The sequence below is a fragment of the Channa argus genome, chromosome 10 (genome assembly GCF_033026475.1).
Source record: "Channa argus isolate prfri chromosome 10, Channa argus male v1.0, whole genome shotgun sequence".
Classification (NCBI taxonomy): domain Eukaryota; kingdom Metazoa; phylum Chordata; class Actinopteri; order Anabantiformes; family Channidae; genus Channa; species Channa argus.
In genome coordinates this window covers 24,825,932-24,844,146 of record NC_090206.1, presented here as the reverse complement: position 1 = coordinate 24,844,146, position 18,215 = coordinate 24,825,932, and the positions used below count along the sequence as shown (strand labels likewise).

General features: G+C 37.7%; 1 protein-coding gene across 2 annotated transcripts; it reads right to left on the bottom strand.

Moving 5' to 3' along the window:
• Positions 1-223: 223 nt before the first annotated feature.
• lman2 (lectin, mannose-binding 2) lies at positions 224-8,787 on the bottom strand. 2 transcript variants are annotated; one of them, XM_067518959.1, is made up of 8 exons: positions 8,381-8,787; positions 6,658-6,776; positions 5,162-5,279; positions 4,434-4,513; positions 3,584-3,745; positions 3,266-3,380; positions 2,482-2,601; positions 224-2,326 (listed from the first exon to the last, which is right to left on the bottom strand). In XM_067518959.1, the coding sequence occupies exons 1-8, from the start codon at positions 8,547-8,549 to the stop codon at positions 2,166-2,168; spliced, it is 1,044 nt and encodes a 347-aa protein (XP_067375060.1). In that variant the 5' UTR covers positions 8,550-8,787; the 3' UTR covers positions 224-2,165. The 2 variants fall into 2 exon arrangements, with proteins under 2 accessions (XP_067375060.1, XP_067375059.1); XM_067518958.1 differs by lacking the exon at positions 4,434-4,513 and adding an exon at positions 4,566-4,648 and having other exon boundaries at positions 8,381-8,786.
• Positions 8,788-18,215: the final 9,428 nt, after the last annotated feature.

Below are 18,215 nucleotides of genomic sequence, written 5' to 3'. Positions count from 1 at the left end.
CTAAAATCCTCATACAGCATGTTTATGTGATTATCACGGTGTTGTCTTTTCAAGGACAGTTAGCGATTTCACACAATCCAACAAACAGTTGCATTGTAGGCCTGAAAAATGCTTCCTTCTTATGTACCGCTTAATAACACTCCGGAGTTCTGACAATTTCTCATTATACCAATGTTACTAAGTAGCATTAAAAATTGTCAATATAGCACAGTTCATAACCAGACTGTTTCCTTTTCATTTTAATACATTTTTGATGAAAGAAGTGGTTTTAGGAGTAATCGAAGACTTGACAGGGCAGAAACAAATACAGAACAACTTCAAGAACTAGAGATAAAATTGTTCAAGCCGAAGGGTAAAAAAAAAAGACAATCTCCATTTCAGTCGTTATGGGATTACAAGTAACAAACACCTAATTAATCTTTTTGAATCTTTGTTAAACAATGTAGGTAAAGAAAAGGAACATTAGGAAAATGAAAGCTGAAAGAGACACCAAATGATATTAAAGACAGAACTGCCAGTGTAAATTTCAACAATCCATCCACAGAATATCAATAGATTTGCTTCTCCAAGTCAGAGAAAGTTTACAATTAACACTGCTCTCATTTATCAATCACACCAGTTTTGTGTAGCAAAAAACGATTCAAATATTTGTTATGCAGAACTGAACGATACCAGTTTAGTTGTAATTTAGCAACATTAACAGGAAACAAGCGTTTAATAAAAATGACATATGACAATGACATATTCTGGATAGAATCCTAAAATGCTGCTCGTTTGCCCCGACAGGGAAAAAACAAACAAACAAAAAAGACCAAAAAAACAACATCATAACAATTAGGTTGTTCAGTTTATTCTTGACTTGTTCTTCTTAACGGTTTTTCAGGTTTAGTTTGCTGTATTAAACAATGGAGAGGTGGTGTAAAGTAGTTTAATTCTTTGCGAGATGCGATTAATCTATTCTAAATTTAAATGCTGTACTGATGCAATGTGTTACAGATCATGGCAGAGAAAACGGCAATGACATTGATGACAGGTATGTGGATGCAGGTAGTTGAGGACAGGTTCAGTAATTTCTCTTGAACCTTGTTCTAACTGTTGTAATGATTGTAAGTGGTTTTGTTGAATCATTTGATACTGACCTACTGAACATAACCAGGATTGCATTTCGCTTATGCACAGCGTTAATTTCTGACTAGCTGCATAAGTGACGCTCGAAATCAACAGTAATTAAAGTCACTATGTTGCACACGCAGATGCAAGTATATCGCCGGCCTTGGGGTCAGATAGTCCAAGGTGTGAAGTTGTCTATGAAGGAATAAAAAAATTCATAACCAGACTGAGGAGGTTAGCTACGATATTTCTTGGTGGACCAAGTTGAATCTCTTTGTATGTCGAATTTTAATTAGATAAAATATTTGCATACTTTTACTTTGAGATGCATGTTCTTTGTTGGAAAACCTATTGACAGCTATTTGCAACTCAATTGTTTTTGTTTTAGCTAAAATGGGACAAAAGTGGATTTTCTACATGTCAGAATGAAGAGCAACAATAACATAGAAGCAAAATTAACATTTCAGCACTGAAACACAGCCCCTGGTTGACACAATAACTTAATGTTTTTAACTAAAAAATCTCACCCAAGCTTTTAATCGGATTGGTCTGTGGAGCTACTTGTTTTCTTTAATGAATACACTGATAATAAAGAAACACCCTGGACAACAGGAGGTTCACCATTTTGTAGCATCTCATCAGTGTAAGAAATGCTGAAAGAGGCAGGAGACACCCGTTTATGCACTACGCAGGTGTAAACAAAATCTTCAAAATGTGCAGAATTCATAGAGAATTTTATGTTTGTAAATGACTGATAGCCTACAATAACCCTGCAATGATTGAATGCAAACACGCAACAAAAACAGCCTTTATGATGGTTACTCTTGTTGGTCACCACTAGATCTGCTCCCTCTCCCCAATATCACACGTAACCGAAACTCACTCCTCGCACAGTGCTTCAAAGATATACATTTGTACAATCTTAAAAAAAAAAAAAAAAAAAAAAAAAAAAAAAAAAAAATTCACATTGAATGTGCTCAAACTGTTACCTGGAAACAGTTCATTTCTCAACACCTCTCTGATAAGGTTCTTTTTCATTATTATCATTTTCTTTTTCAATAAAACCTCTTGTTCCTCTCCTGTCTCTTCTGGAAAACCACAGCTCCCACCACAGCACACACTACAATTCCCAACAGAGCACACAGCAGAAGAAGGAACACCTTCCAGCCTGTCAGGGACGTTCCACGGAAGTTGCCAGTAGGATCGTCAATGTTGTCTGTAAAGGAAGAACAAAGTCCATATTAATTTTTATGGTAAATTTGTGGTTATTTGCACAACACTTTTCTTATTTCCTCATGCATGTGATAACCTATATTTAAGAAATAAGCACAAACCCAATAGAACCATTTCTGGCATCGACATTTAATTTACCTTTAGGGGACTTAAGGAGGCTGACGCTGGGTTCAATCTTTGTCCAGTCCAGGTTGTCTTCCTCAGATGTGTGTTCGACCATCAGCTGGTAGAGCTTCATGGAGATGATGTCATGGTTATCTGAAGAAAAAGAGTTTAAAATGAAAATGAGTTTTCATATACGATATTTGCACAGTAAAGCAGTGAGGAATTAATCATTTCCAGAACTGCAGTTAAATGTATATGATCAGTTGTAGGTTTGACATCAGAAGATAAGGTACACAATTCTTTTTTGTTTGGAGGGATTTCAAAGGAAGACTTCATAAAAACTAAACTAAATCGTGTTAAAAAAAAAAAGAGGGACTTGATGAAAATGGACAAGTTCAGAAAAAGTGAGGAGATAATTTCTTGTTAGGTAAAAACATATTTGAAGGCATAATACTGTATGTACATAGTGCCTCAATCAAGTTTGTTTGGCCATTTTAACTCCTCTTGTATGTTGCACCTAAAAAGTCAGATCTTAATTATGAATTAATAATAGAACACAGACACCTTATTTATCGAGAGCTACTTGGTTAAAAAATATTACATTTATGAGATTCAATTACTGATAACATATAAATAAAGCAAATAACATGATAATATCTTCTAGTGTAAAGATTAATTATTGCTGGATTTTCTTAAACTATAGTATCAACCAGTTCACAATTTTGTGACTGCAGAAATGAGAACTTGCTGATCACGGTGTAGTGGTCATAACCTTTTTTGTTGTCTGTGTGGAGTTAGTTTTGCAGCTTTGACCTACCAGACAGATCTCCTGTAGCTGCCGAGGCTCCAAAGAAATATCCAGTAGGAAGACGAACGCCTCCGATGTCAATGCACTCCTTCCACTCGTTCTTGTCCTCCACATCAACCATCACCTGCAGGACACAGACTGAGTATAAGTGATACAATGAAATAAGCAACACATAACTTTTCGCTTAAAGCTAAGCAAACAAGAAAGAACACACCTCTAACACGTTTTCTAAACACTACGGCATATTACACCCTACCCAACAAATTCATTTTGAAATGCAAGAGAACCCTGAAACAACAACATAACAAAACCTGTTTCTGTACATACAGTTAGTCTTCCTTTGGAGTAACGAATAGCGAGGTACGTGTCGTGCTCTCTGTTCCGAATCTCAGCTGAACAGCCTCCCAGCTCCGACGACCGGCCATCTTTGCCGTGGTCATAACTCACCGAACCGTTGTTTACCATGGCTGAAATGTACGGGAAGGAACGCTGGTGACAGAAGGGAACAGCTTCAAGAAAGAATAATCTCTACTGTGGGGATTGTATGCACATACTTAAATAAAGTGGATGGCCAAATGAATACACGAGATAACAGAAGAGCAAGCACACGACACATTTCAGATCATTTCAACTCGTGTTTTGTACATGAGAAGGCTGCTTTTTAGGATTCAGTACATACGCTTGATCTAATTCAATCTAATGGTTAGATTACAGTTAGTGTACGGAACAAAGCTTTTTATCCATTTTGTCAATACTGCGTATTATAATCTGTTCTCCGCTTTGCAACACTGAAAAATACTAATTTTATAATTCAAATGTAATCTGTTTTACTAACATGTGAAGTACACTGCAGAGCAGCAAACGTGGCTCAGTTGAATAATAAAACTGAAATCATTAACACTTTGATCTGCGATGTGAATGTAGCTTAAGTCATAAAAGAAGCTCTAAAGATGTGAAGATGTGTATTTACTGCCATGGGAATCGTGCTCAACAAATTCTGTGATTAACTTTGCATTTTGCTGTGGAAACACCACATTATGGCAAAAGAAATTCTGTAGGATGTTCGATGTTAACATGCTTGAAGTTGTGACAAGACGCCAGTTCAAACAAAAAAGAGAAACACAAAAAACTGCACGGAGACAACATGCTAACAAGTAAAACCTGAGCAGCCACTCACATCCGTCGCATCATCGTTAGAGTAAGTATCTATAAAAACGGCCAGCCCATGGAAGACAGCATTGTTGGAAAACACAGGCCCTGCAAAGAAACAGGCAGGTCAATTGCTTCGCGCCACACACTAGACACTTACATCCATTCCATGGAGGTCATTGCGGAAGGTATCCAAAAATATAGCCAGGCCAAGAAACTGATCTTGGTTTCCAAACACAGGGCCTAGGATGGAGGCAGATATGAGGTGACACATGAGCAAACAACTCAAGACAATTTTCTATGGTCAGCAGTGATGACAGCGAGCTCTGATGGCAAAAGTCCCAACATGAAAAGCTGACGGATGGAGTGAATATGACCAGAGATCATAAACGCTTCTAAGCATTTCAGAGAAAGGTAAGACAAAATAAATAAAAGAAAAATAAACTATTTGTGGTTAAAAAGTGGACAAAATCAAGAAACAAATAGGTTGTAAAATTCTCACTAAAAATCACCAGCACCTGTTCAAGGTGGAAAAAGGTTAGAACCTGAGATTGTTGACCCTGCATCATTCCAGCAGTGGAGGAACTAAAAACTGTGATGACTGTGCCAGCTCCAACCTAAAAAGTGAGAGGCAGCCTGGAGATCGAGGGGTGTGCAATTTTGCCCGTGTGACTCATGTAGTACCAGTGCTAATGTGCCTAAACAGCACTGTGCTGTCTTTTAGTTGAAACTAAAATGCTCGTAAATCAGCTTTACCTGGATGCAGTCTATCCTTTGTGTACCAAATAGCAATGCCATCACCATGGAGATTCTTCTTTCCTGATCCATGGACTTTGAACTGCACATGCATCTCCCAGTCCTTCAGGTAACAAGGCTGGATCACAGAAAGCAAAAAAGGAATTTTACAGCCTATTATTGAAATCAGCTCAACTCCATCAAAGACGTCAAAGTAGGACTGGGCAATATGGCCAAAAAAATTAAACCTCAAACTGGATAAGTAACGATTTTCATTTAAAATTAATTTTTTCTTGTCTATTTGAACTCAAAACAAAACATAGGTCAATAATGAATTCATTAAAACTACATGCTGTTCCCCAGGAACAATGGCGATATGATGCATATCAATTCTGAAGACTATCACTAGGAAAAGCTGTCTCCTTTTTCTCCTGAAACATTATAAAAAGAACACAAAAGTTATACCTACCAATAGTAACTACATAATACTGGGCTCCGAATGCAGGTAACACAGCAGAGTTGCTGACACACATGTCCTCACACAAAAACAAGTGACAAGGAGGAGGTGAAATGTTCTCTCCACATGATCTTTCTTTGGTTAGTTTTTGTTGTAGCCACCATTACACCTTGTTGACTAGAAAATTCTTCAGGGGAAACTGAGATGGCTGACTTCACCGTCCTAACTCTGGAGAGCTCCTGATACTACAATCTGACAGCAGACAAACAACTAATCTTGATTTCTCAATTTATACATTTCTTTAGAAAAACTTCAACCAAACTATCAAATTAATTGGATTAATTAAATTGCCCGGCCCTAATTATCAGTAGGAAATTTTTTGTCATAAATAGTTTGATTGTTTTCTCTCTTGTTGGAATAAAAGTACATGTTCTTTTCATGCATGTTTGCTCCATGTGGGGGTAATTGTGACAGAAACGCGGCCGCATACAAAATACACACAAGTCGCAATACATTGAGTACAATTGGGGCATCACCATACCCCATCTGTGGCTGTTACAGTTTTTGTGTTGAAGACCCCCCCCCCAAAAAAAGTTGACTCTTGTTGAGCTGGAAAAATTTTCCTGCACTCTCCACCTGTTTAAACTGGTTGAGCCATGTGTGCGTGTGAAAGCTTGCTGCTTAATTGGAAATGAAATCAGAAACAAATATAGTTTGCTTGACACAATGTGGGCCTGTTTTAGTCATTTTCTTCTATTGAATGAACTGATTTTTTTCAAAGTGGAAAATAATTCCTTTTTTTCCTCCTATGGCACCGTAAATGCTTCATGGTGGGTGAAACCATTTGCAATTCGTAAAAAAAAAAAAAAAAAAAAAAAAGTATATTCTGCTTAAATACTTTGAGCATGTAAATTCACATCTCTTATGATCATCATTCCTGTAAATGGCAAATCTGGACTGGACATATAAACTAACCTGAAATCCTCAGAGCTACATTAGCATCAGCTAAACAGCCAAGTCAAACTGGTGACATGAGCCATATTAGTAAGCCTCTCCTCACCACAGTATTCCAGATGGATCCCTGCTTGCTCCTCTCATCTGGAGTAAGTCGCACATACGAGCTTGTTACTAACGTGTTTCCTGAAAAGTCCCACTGACTGGTAGGACTGCTCCCAACACCTGCAAGACAAACAGATAAAAAGGATAAGACATTATCAGGCAGAGTGGACAATGCTTAAACAGAGTTGAGAAATCAAGTTGTTTTTCAGTTATTCAACTTGCTGCTGCTTTTGATCAATCTTAATTTTGTTGGTGACCAGACTAAGCTAAAGGAGAGTTTCAAGTGGCCAACTAAAATATTCACATCTGCTGTTGTCTATATAAACATCATCTACTTTCAAATCATCTGGCTGTTTTAGATTTGAATTAGAGCCTGATGTGAGCAAATATGAACAACTAGTAAAAGTAAGTCACATTTACTGAGGCTCATATGCAATCATGTTGTCCACCAAGAAGCTGTTGAAAGATAATTAAACTTTTATTATGTGGATAAGTAGGCAGGAATGAACTACAGAGTACCAACTGAAAGTAGCTCCTCTAAAACGTAAGCCTTAGCTATCAGTCAAGTAAAAACTGCGCGGGTGAAAGAGACAAATTGTACAAGCACTTTGTCCAGAGCGGCAGAAACACAAATCATAGGTGCCACCCAATCACCACTCAACTTTATCTTTTTTGTGCAACACACCCTAAGCAAACACTTTCATATCCTGAAACCATGTTGATGAACCATTACACTTTGACTCCAAAATTCTTATACTTTACAAAATTATACCGTAGAAAATTAAATTTCTGTGCAATTCACTCTTTGACCTACTTAAATGTAACAGCTCCAGCAGCAAACTATAAGAAGTTTACTGGACACAAACTGATGAGTGGAAATAGAAAAGTCTGCTCTCCTGACTGCACCTTCTCCCACAGTTGCAGACAGGGAAGGAAAAGCAGGCGAACAGCTGCCATTTACTCATAAACTCTAAGGCCTAGAAATGTTGAACTTTTCTGTCTTACAAAACTGTAATTATGACTTCTAAACTTGTGTTTTTAGTTGTGACAGTGTCCAATAATAATAATAATAATAATAATAATAATAATAATAATAATAATAATAATAAGTAAATACAACCATTGTATTTTAAGATTACATTTAAAACCAGACAGACCTCAAATGTGCTGGCCTTTATGATTATTATACAACAGAAAACTCTGGATCCTTTGTTGTTGACTTGGTAATATTTTTTTTCTCCTAGTCATTTTGTCTTAATGAAGTTTTACTCAATCATGTGTAATGTTACAGTATGTGTACTGTGTGCTTTTTAGCTAGCTGTCAGAAGATGTGTTTGATTTAACGTTAACTTGCTGCACTTTCATGCAGTAAGTTAAATGGTACCGGTAATGGTGAAATCGCTTGTGTATTTATCAGTATTTACAATATTCTTATGCTTTGGGATATCACTAACATGTGGAGTCACGTGGTGTTTAATTTCTAAGTTGACCTAAACAACAAGCAGTCGTAACTTTTCTGTGATACAGCCCAAACTGGGCTTTTTTTAAAAAACGCATTTACACGTCAGTATAAAAAAATTGTTATGCAATAATAACTAGTAAACGGTATGTCACATAAAGTATCCAAGGTGTCTCAAGTATTGCTAAATAAACTTTACAAACAATAAATTTTCAAGAAGTGGACAAACGTCAGGTTAGCTATCGAGCTAACTTAGCTATCTTACCTTGGTAAGGTTTCATTAACGAATGCTCTCTCTTCAGATGTTCTGCATTTCCGTCCGTTATGTCACAACACACCAGACACAGTTTAAATATCAGAAAGACCAGCGTTGTGTTCAATAATGCTTTAAAATGTTTCATGTTCTTCAAACAGCCCAGGAGAGACACTGTCATTACAAATTTGTTCTTCGAAACTCCATAAATCGAGCCGGTCCTTTCTCTATTGTCTTCCGGAAAGAAACCAGATGAATCTTACCTTTGTTACCACACCTTCTAAACTAGGAGAGCGATATTTTTTTGTGCGTATTTTTCCAATAGTACAAGAAAAAAGACTGATATCTCAGCAGTCCAAAAACATCTAACTTGATACATAGATTGTAACTATCGAGTTACAGTGGAAAGTAAAGCTCTACCTGTTTCCGCACGGAAGAGGTTTGTAGATGGCGAACCTTTTACCGGCCAATCAGCGACAAGCACATCACAAATTAAGCCAATCACAGCGAACCTGCTTTTCGTATGTTTTCCACTAAATGGCGACAGAAGACAAAAATAAATTCACATTTACTTTGGTCTGGTAGTTTTTTCGTATAATGCTTATATTATCTTTGACTTTTTATTCTCTTGTTATTTTTTACCAGGTTTTATTCATCACTGTTTTTTTATGTTTTAGCTATATTTAATTTGCTTTATTGCGTTCTTATCATTAATAATAGTTTTTCATCTATTTTATTTATTTTAATGTTTTGTACATTGGTCTCACTGTCTAAATTATTAAAGCAGCAGTAGTGAAAAAAACTGAAAAACATTTTTTTTGATACTTGTTTGTTAAGATGCCCCATCCACACGGGCTTAAAAGACACCCCATATAATAGACTGTATTCAGCATTAATATCACATATTACTGTATATTGCATACATCGAAAAGTAATGGAAAAATTGGTTTTCCATTAAGTCTTGTGGCAGACTGTTGACTTGTGCAGGTCATAATTTGGCGACATAATTCATGGACAAATGTTTTTTTAAGGCAAACAAATTACTGATTCAACATTTTGGAGCTTTTGGACATAAAATCTAAGCTTCGATCCAGATTTCTTTCTATAAACTAGAACACATATTCTCCTTTACTTTGCTTCACATGTTGTCTTTTTTGGGACATGAAACAAAACTGCTTTGCCAGACAGCTTCAATAGCTTAATAGTGAATAATGACCCAATTCAAGTGCTAGTTATTGTACTATTGATCCACACATTTTTGGAATTAAAAGTTTCCAAGGCACAGTAATTTGAAATGAGAGAGTTAAAGCAGTTCTCTCAATCCCATTTAAACATTCCAGGATCACAAGCATGCTTGGATACCGAGTCTCCCTGTCCCTGTTGTAGACAACAAAACATCTGTTGTGCACATGAATATCTGAGCACTGTCAACAATAGCACCAGCAAGGTCCAGATGTGATTGGTTGTTCCTCGGCAGGTGCACCAGGGTGGTTTTCATGTGGCTCTTCTGCCCAGTGTTTCCTCTCCTGGGCCTCATTTATTAAACCCCGTGTGTGTGTGTAGGAACTGTCAACACAAACAAAAAAGTGATAAAACATGTTCCATATATTTCTGCTTTTGCATGTACAGGCTTGTTTATGTAGAGAAAAAAACAGGAAACACATCCTTTAGTCAGCTATTTTTCATTTAGAGAAATCCAAGTAGCCTTAATACAGACTATAACTTGTGGACAAAAAAAACTAAAAAAACATCCAAACCATCTTTTCAAGGGACTCTTTCAGATTTAAGTAAAGATATAATGTGGGAACAGGTGATTTAAAGGTGATTCTGTGATGGTAAACTGAAGCTTTGCAGGACACTTAACACACATTGGGACAGTACATGATCAGTGTAATTTATCAGTTTCTGATTTGTTTTAATTTAACAGTTCAAGCACAGACTCATGGCCTGACATAAGCATTCAGTATTACTGACCATTAATTACAGTGAGCAAGGTGGTGGAGTATTTAGTGTTGTTGCCTCACAGGTAGAAGGTCACAGGTTTGCATCCCTGGCCGGCTGTGGCCTATCTGCATGGAGTTTGCATGTTCCCCTTGTGCTTGGTTCCTCCCGCAGTCCAAACACGCATAGTTTAATTGGCGAATCTAAATGTTTGTTATATGTTATATCCACCCTGGTGTCCACATACTTTGTAAAGGTGGAGAGGGTCTTGGTGAGGATTGCATGAGTGACGCAGGTGCGTGCGTGTGAGAGGCATGCTGTCCTGCGGCCATGTCTCCATGAAACACATTATTCTAGAGACCTCAGAGACCTCACGTTACCTCATGCTGTCAAGTCAGCAGTCTTCCCCATGATCGTGTAGCCTTCTGAACCAGACTGAGAGACCATTTAATACGTCAGGAAACCTTTGCAGGTGTTTTGAGTTAATTATCTGGTTAGAGTGAGACACCATAAGCCTACCGTATTACACTTTTTCATAATATTTAAATTTTCTGAGATTCTGAATTTTGGGTTTTCATTAGATTTAAGCCATGATCATCTCAAAGAAACATACTGAAAAGACGAAAAAGGCAACAAAACACATCGATCCGTAATGTGATGTTGTACAATGTGTTTATAACACAGAAAATATGAAACTTGTTGAATGATTCAACAAATGAATGATTTCTCCAGCAGGAGCTTGGACAGGTCCTTGAATCTGGCTGAACTCTGTGTGTAGGGCAGGTTTTTGTATGAACGTCACTTTGCCTCAGATGGCATCACTCTGCAGATATCACACTTCCAGACAGCAGCAGGGGAGCTGCTTTATTGTTTCACCTTCATTTCTCATAATACATGCATCACATAAGGCCGCAGTGACCTGGAAATCCTCTGGTGTGCTGCCTAAACACTTGTTTGCTTACTTTGTTCTTGATACTCTTGTTTGTCTTGAGCTCATGTTAACTGCCTTTCTCTCAAATGAGGTTTATTTATATTCCTTTTATTTATTTATGTTCATGAAAAAAGCCTAAAGTGATTAACACGAGGATGCACCAATTAATATAATTCCAAAAATATAAAAAGTACTTTAATCATTTTATGAGCTAATAGCTTTTTTAATGCAGGACTTTAACTAGTATTTCCACACTCACTCACAGAAACCATGCTAGTTGTTTCTTAGACAGGAGGAAATTTCCATCATCCACCTTCTGCGATCCACATGTTTGAATTTTCCCAGTGTATCAGGAGATTTAAGTCATGACCTTCCACTCAAAAGCTGGCATCTGTCTCCCCGAGGCCACTCCTGGAACTGCGTTTCTCTGTGAACTGACCTCAACATGTTGTTTGGGTCTGTCGTCTGATTTGGACCATTGTACATCTGTGTGCATGGCATCAGATTGGTCCGTTCTGATGTGGATCAGATGGAGCCAGATGGCTTCGTGGTTCAGTGAGTCTGAATGCTTGGAATTGCCCTTGCACTGCGTACTCAGGCAGCAAGAGGCAGGACAGAAGGACACTGATCCAAAACAAGTAAAGCAGCCACACAGTCATATGAGTTTGGCTAATTTTCATGTGTTCCTATCTGTAACCACTGCAGACACATTTATCAATGTATTCATTCAAAATTAGATCTCAATTATAATCAAAGATAAAATAGGAGCAGTATAAAAGTGATGATCCATCAGATGGTGCAGCCTGGGAAGAGTTTATTTCCTTTTATCTTTCTATGAATGTCTGACAATCCCTACCGTATTTCTGAATGACAAAAAGCCACTAATGTTACAGACTTCATGTCTGAAAAAGTTGTGAAACAGCTTGGCTGTAGTAAAGTTGTTTACAACACTTCCCCTGAAACATAAGATAAGACAACTCTTTATTGATCCCTGTGCGGGGAATTCAGGAGCTGCGGCAGACGAAGAAGACTCTGAATAAATATGCCTAGAGTCATAATGTAATAAAATGTAGAACATAATATACAACACCAGACAAAATCAAGTAGAAAACATTCAAGTATGTGTACTATGTGCATGAGAGGAGGCAATGATGACGTTATTTTATCTTTTCCTTTTTTTAAATTCCCTTTATGTGTTTTCTCATGTTTTATTCATTGTTTATTTGTTTTATCTCAATTTTTTTATTTTATTTTTATCCTTAATCTTGTGTTCATTAGTCATTTTCTTGTTTTGAAGGCATTTTTTTATCAGTGTTTTCAATGTTTCTGTTATCTGTTATTGTCTTGTTTGATGCGACTTTCTTCAACTTTTCTATCATCCATAAAGCACTTTGAATGCATGAATCTGTATGAAAGTGTGAGTTGTACAGTCTGACAGATCAGGTTATATTTATTTAGCATGATATTGTCTTAAGACCTGAGAGACAAAAACATTCAGCTTCCCTAGAATCATCACAAAGGCTCATTATCGAGACTAACTAACTATAATCCGATCTCAATCCACGGAAACGTGAACTTTTAAGCCGCGGTGCACATGTGCTCCACCTCTCTTTGACCTCTCTGTTCAGTTTTTAGTGGATTTATACACACGCGCTCATGTCATCATCTTCTCTAAGGCCTGAAGGCTCTAACACTGCTTTGGAAAGTCTGTTCATGCTGGACCACTATCACCTCTCATTGAAAAACAATAATCAGAACCCCAAGGGTTAGAGAGCGGTATAGATGTGATGAGACTAAACCTCTGATGCTTCCATCCATCCATCAATCTGAAATGCACTGAAATCTCAACTGATGCTGCAGATACTGCTCCTCAGATATCTGCTTACACTTGATGGCTTTTAGCTGAATTCACAGCACACAATAATACGGCCTGTTTCTCAGTGTGCCGTCATTTATGCTGTCAGTCATTTTAAAATAGTAGATGGCCCCTTTTTGTTCCAGCAGACGTCTTATTTTAGAACAAACCTCTCAGTGAGTGTTTGATAATTACAGCAAATTCTAATCTCACTTAAACACCTACTGTCACCTGCAGGCAGTGTTCAGGTCTACTGACAGTAATTACACAGCCTATGTGTGTGTTTGAAGAGAAAATAAAGAAACATATAAGAAAAATATAAAACCTATTTTATCCTGTGTGCGTGTCCTGTGAGTGTGTGTACCCACATTTGGCAAAGAGGTGATAAGGATGGGAAAAAAGTAGCATTCTGCTATTTTTTTTAAACATTTAAGTTGGAGGTCAGGTTACCATACCAACCATATACAGTACCCATGGACCATGGTGCTGCACAAAACGCAAAACCACACAGATTACACAGAGTTTTTAAACTAAACATAAGTTCAGCTACATCACGAACAAGTAATGTAAACACTGAAGTGAATTTGTCCCTTGACTTAATGTAAACCGGGTCTGAAGGGGCAGCTACAGTTCTGCGGGTCTCAGATTCTGGCAGAGACTGAGACTATTGTCATACAAGGAAAAACAACAGGGGTCTCTTAGGGGGGTCTGCACATTCTCAGTGCTGTACACAGGTTAACTTTAGTCAGCCCTCAGGGGGGGCCCTACTGGCCTGGGGCCCCAAGCAGTTGCCTGCCTTGCCTGCTGGCACTGAGCGCCTCTACGGGTAAAACATTTTCCTCAATCATGAAGAAGGAGCTTGGTACTGAAATGGTGGTAGTTATAACAAATCATCTGGCTCTAAGTGTTTTTGGCCATTTCTTACCTAAAGCTCACACTGATCAGCAAATGGAGGGGACGAATGATTACTGCAATTACTAGCAGCCACTTTGTGTGATTACTTCACAAGTTGCTAAAGTTGGTGAAAAACTTTTATGTAAATTTAACTTCAACACTAACCATAGACAGGGCTCATAATTATCTGGTTCATCAAGGAAAACTCAGACCAAAATCTGGCCACAACACTTGCAAGACAAACCACGTCATTTAACAATTTAATGGCATTCTGTTTTTCCGAATGCAGTGAAAGGTCTTCTTGCTGTATAAATCATGCAACATTTGAGGGTAGTTAGAATTCTTGGCATTTTACAGTAAAAATAAACCTAATCTTTAAAATGAGGCTAATAGAAAATGGCAAAATGTGCGGTATAAGCTGCTTGGCACCTGCATGTTGAGACAGTGATCAGCACCTTGTACTTCATAAATTATGGTAAAAACTTAGAGAGGTCAAATGGTTGAATTCTAATGAATGCATCAAGAAATGTCTTGTGACGGATTTATGCATGAAACATGAGGCAGGGAGAAAAGAGTCGCCAAACACAGGGAGCTGAAGGATCTATCACGGAAAGAGAAGGAGAGGGAAGGTACCGACTGAGATGAGCATCGAGTTGTCTGAGAGCAAGGGAACAGACAAAACAAACAGCCAGGGCATCAAAACACTACTTTTTTATATTTTATATTCCCTATTCATATGGATGGGGGTAAAAAAATACTACATAGATAGACTTTAGCTAACTTGTTAAGGCAGCCGTCCATTAACTGGCAACTAATTGTAGAATTTGACACCTTGTCACTGATTTGGACTGTAATAGAATAAAAAGGAATTAAAACAAGTCCTAATCCTTCCTACTTACACATGTAATATTTTAGCTTTAAATATACTACGGCTTATACTCAGACGTGTCTCATTGTTCCGTTTAATTTATTTCATTTGGTCATATTTCAATCACTATATAAAAGAAACAACTGGGCTCCTAAATATTATAAAGGCCTCCACCACATTCTGGCCATTTGAGAACCTCATTGGAAGCCTGTGAACTGATGGCCTCATACCGTTTTCCTCGTGTAAAAAAAAAAAATCATCCCCTTCTAGAAGAAGACTCACTGTAGGTATTGGAATATTGCTTCTGCGTGATCTGATTTCCAAGTGAGATTATAAATCTCTAATCATGATGAAAGCAATAGCTGGTAAATTAAGATGATGGTCTAATTTTACCCACGGCGAGCCCGACGGGGATGCAAAGCCTTCAGAGTCAGAGCTGGGCAAAGATATTAAAGTCTCATTTAATTAAAAAACAAGCCTTGGATGGTTGTGTCTGGGAAACGTATGTGTGGAGCTGTCATTTCAGGCTACGGATGATTGATTACTCATATTCCAAAGAACAGGAGGAGACGGGCAAGTGATGTGAGTGGGAGACAAATATTTCAGAACAAATGCTGAAGTGGAAAGTATTATCATGTAAGATACTCCATTTTAAAAGTGCCTATAGTGTTTGGCGAAAGCATGTCAAATGTAAAAGTGTGTCAAATGTTTTGTTTATTCTGTTATTATTTTCTGTGCTTTGTGCTGATTGTGGCCACGAGTCACCAAAGTCTTTCTGTGGGTTATGCACGAACACACATCTGGTAAATGTGGCAGATTTTCATTCAGTCGTTATTTGAAACTCTGTGGAAGCATTTTTATGTCATTGATTGAGTTGATTAGAATCCAAAGTAAAAAAGGTCACAAGCTCGAAGCATTTAACAAGGATAAATGTCACAGTTCATTCAGATTCATTCTGGTTTTTTTTGGCATTTCCACCGACCTTCTCCACCTTTACCAGGATCAGAACTAACAACTGTTGAGGCAACCAGAGAGAGCTGTGGTCACTGTAAACACTGATGGGACTTTTTCTTATGTTTAATTAATAAACTTAGTTATTAACTAGAGTTTTTCTGGATCATCTTTACTTTCAGCTAAATCTCTGCACATCACTGTATGCTTCACATCACCACCCCTGGTGGCCTTAATAATGCCATGGAGGACCAGGATCAGCATGGAAACTCTGAGCAGTCCACAGCCCCATACACAGCAAAATGTCATACTCTACGTGTAGGTAGTAGAAATACACAGACTCAGTACTCAGTAAACGTGCAAACACTGGCCTAAAAATGATCAACTACAAATATGTAAAGAAACTATGTAATTTTAAAGATTAATGACTATGGTAATTATGGCCAAACATGTACAGTAATATAATACAAACTAAGGGTCACAGGTCACTTTGGGTAAAGGTGAAGCCGATTTTAACACTTTATGTGCTGACAGGTGGTTACATAATGATACATCAGCATTTATTAGTTCATCATATTTTTTAAAAAACATATGTTTTTATACATATTTTATATATCCACCAAGACAGTGGAGTAGACAGATGATGTAAAACACGTCATTTCATTGAGGGAGGGTTGATGTTGGTGCACTGTATGCTAGTGTTGACTTCCACCATCCTTCAGTCACACTTGGGACAATGTGTGTTATGGAACTGTGGTGTATGTGAGCCTGGAACATTCTTCCCCGGCTACTGAAGTTTTGATAATGTTCTCCTGCATTTTATATTGACTGGAAAACATTATCTCCTCCCAAATTAAAACCGACAGCATCCCCTACATTGTTAAGCAGTAATTATTCTTTTCATTCATATTTGATTTTTTTTTTTTTTTTTTGTCCACTAAGTTGTCAGGAACCTATCAGGAACACAGACCTGCTATCAGTCCTCCTTAGGCACCTGAAATGTGTATTTTGTGGGATCTGGTGACACTGAATTTGTTGAATTTTATTACATTATACTGACATGTTTCTAATACTGAGCCCAGCACATATATCAGTGAGGCCAAATAATGGAAAGCTGTCTTTATGATGACAGTATGATGAGGTGCAGATGAACAGCAACATGAAATGAATGCATTGAAGCACGTTTGCTGCCGGAGCTGAGAATTCTGAAAATCTCATTCTCAAAATGTAGGAACTTGGATTAGGCAGCAGCCTTTCACTAGCTTTTCTTTGTGAGACCTGCCTCATGTGTCTCGCCCTTTTCCTTATTAACCTGTGCTTTTTTTATGCTTTCTCATGACTCATCGCAACTCCCAGAAGACACGATAATCTTCCATCTTCCCCTCTCTCTACTGTCCTACTTTAATGAAGAATCATTGCAATTTACACAGCACATGCAGATGCAGTTAAAAGTCCAGTGTCTGTAGAAGGCTACACCAACAAATCTCTTTAGAAGGTATTTGTTCATTTTCAAAATGAGCTTGTTTGAAAAATTAGCTGAAATCTCTAATTTCAAAATCATTCACCTGGTTTGGATTTTGCAGAAGCTCATCAGATCCTCACATTAGGCTGCATCAGCTTGGATTGAAGAAGATGCTCTGTGCTTTGGTGTGAAGGCCACGCTGTTGTTTAATTTTTCACCTCAGTCTCAAATGGGCCGATTGGAGCAGGTTTTTCTCGCAGACCTCTCCGGTCTCCTTGTTCTTGGTGCTGATGGCAGCACGATTCAGCTACATCCTCCTGGACCATATGGATGCTGTCAGCCAGTTGATGAATAGCTAGTGACATTTTTCACACAGATTTCTTCATGTTCATGCCAAGTCTCTCCATCCTAGTATCATTACATCTCACAGGCCTCCACTTGTCTTTTTCCTAATAGTTATGTATGTTTAGATAATATTACACAGGCTCTGATTGATGGAAAGAAAAAGACTGAAAGAGGCGAAACGCAAAAGCAAAATGGCTGCAGTCAGATTTTTCTGTATCAGCACCTTTGTATCCTGAAATCCATCATGGAATTTAGTTTTGTGTTTACAGCTGTGTAAAGTGCTGCTACATGTTTTTCATCTGCTGCTGATTTTGACCTGCTCTGCAAGATTTAAAAAAATACGGACGTCGTCATTTTCCCTGCGACCATCCCCTGAGAAATGTGCCACTAACAGCAAACACTTTGAGCAGTCGGAGTATTGATAAAAATAAAAACGGGTTATTTAACTTTTCAATTATTTTTCGCTGTAAATCTTAAAATGTGATGATCCTATTTGCTAAGATTTACATCTTTGTATCTAATGGAAAACTGTTAAAGCTTTTATTTAAACAAGAAAGCGACAATTTTCTTTTTCCTTTTATCCAAACTGACAAAGCACAT

Excerpts from the sequence above, each read along its gene's own strand:
- lman2 (XM_067518958.1), bottom strand. The coding sequence starts at position 8,549 with ATGACAGTGTCTCTCCTGGGCTGTTTGAAGAACATGAAACATTTTAAA. Across the intron at positions 6,777-8,380 it reads GTTAATGAAACCTTACCAAG|GTGTTGGGAGCAGTCCTACC; the intron begins GTAAGATAGCTA and ends TTTGTCTTGCAG. Across the intron at positions 5,280-6,657 it reads GATCCATCTGGAATACTGTG|CCTTGTTACCTGAAGGACTG; the intron begins GTGAGGAGAGGC and ends TCTGTGATCCAG.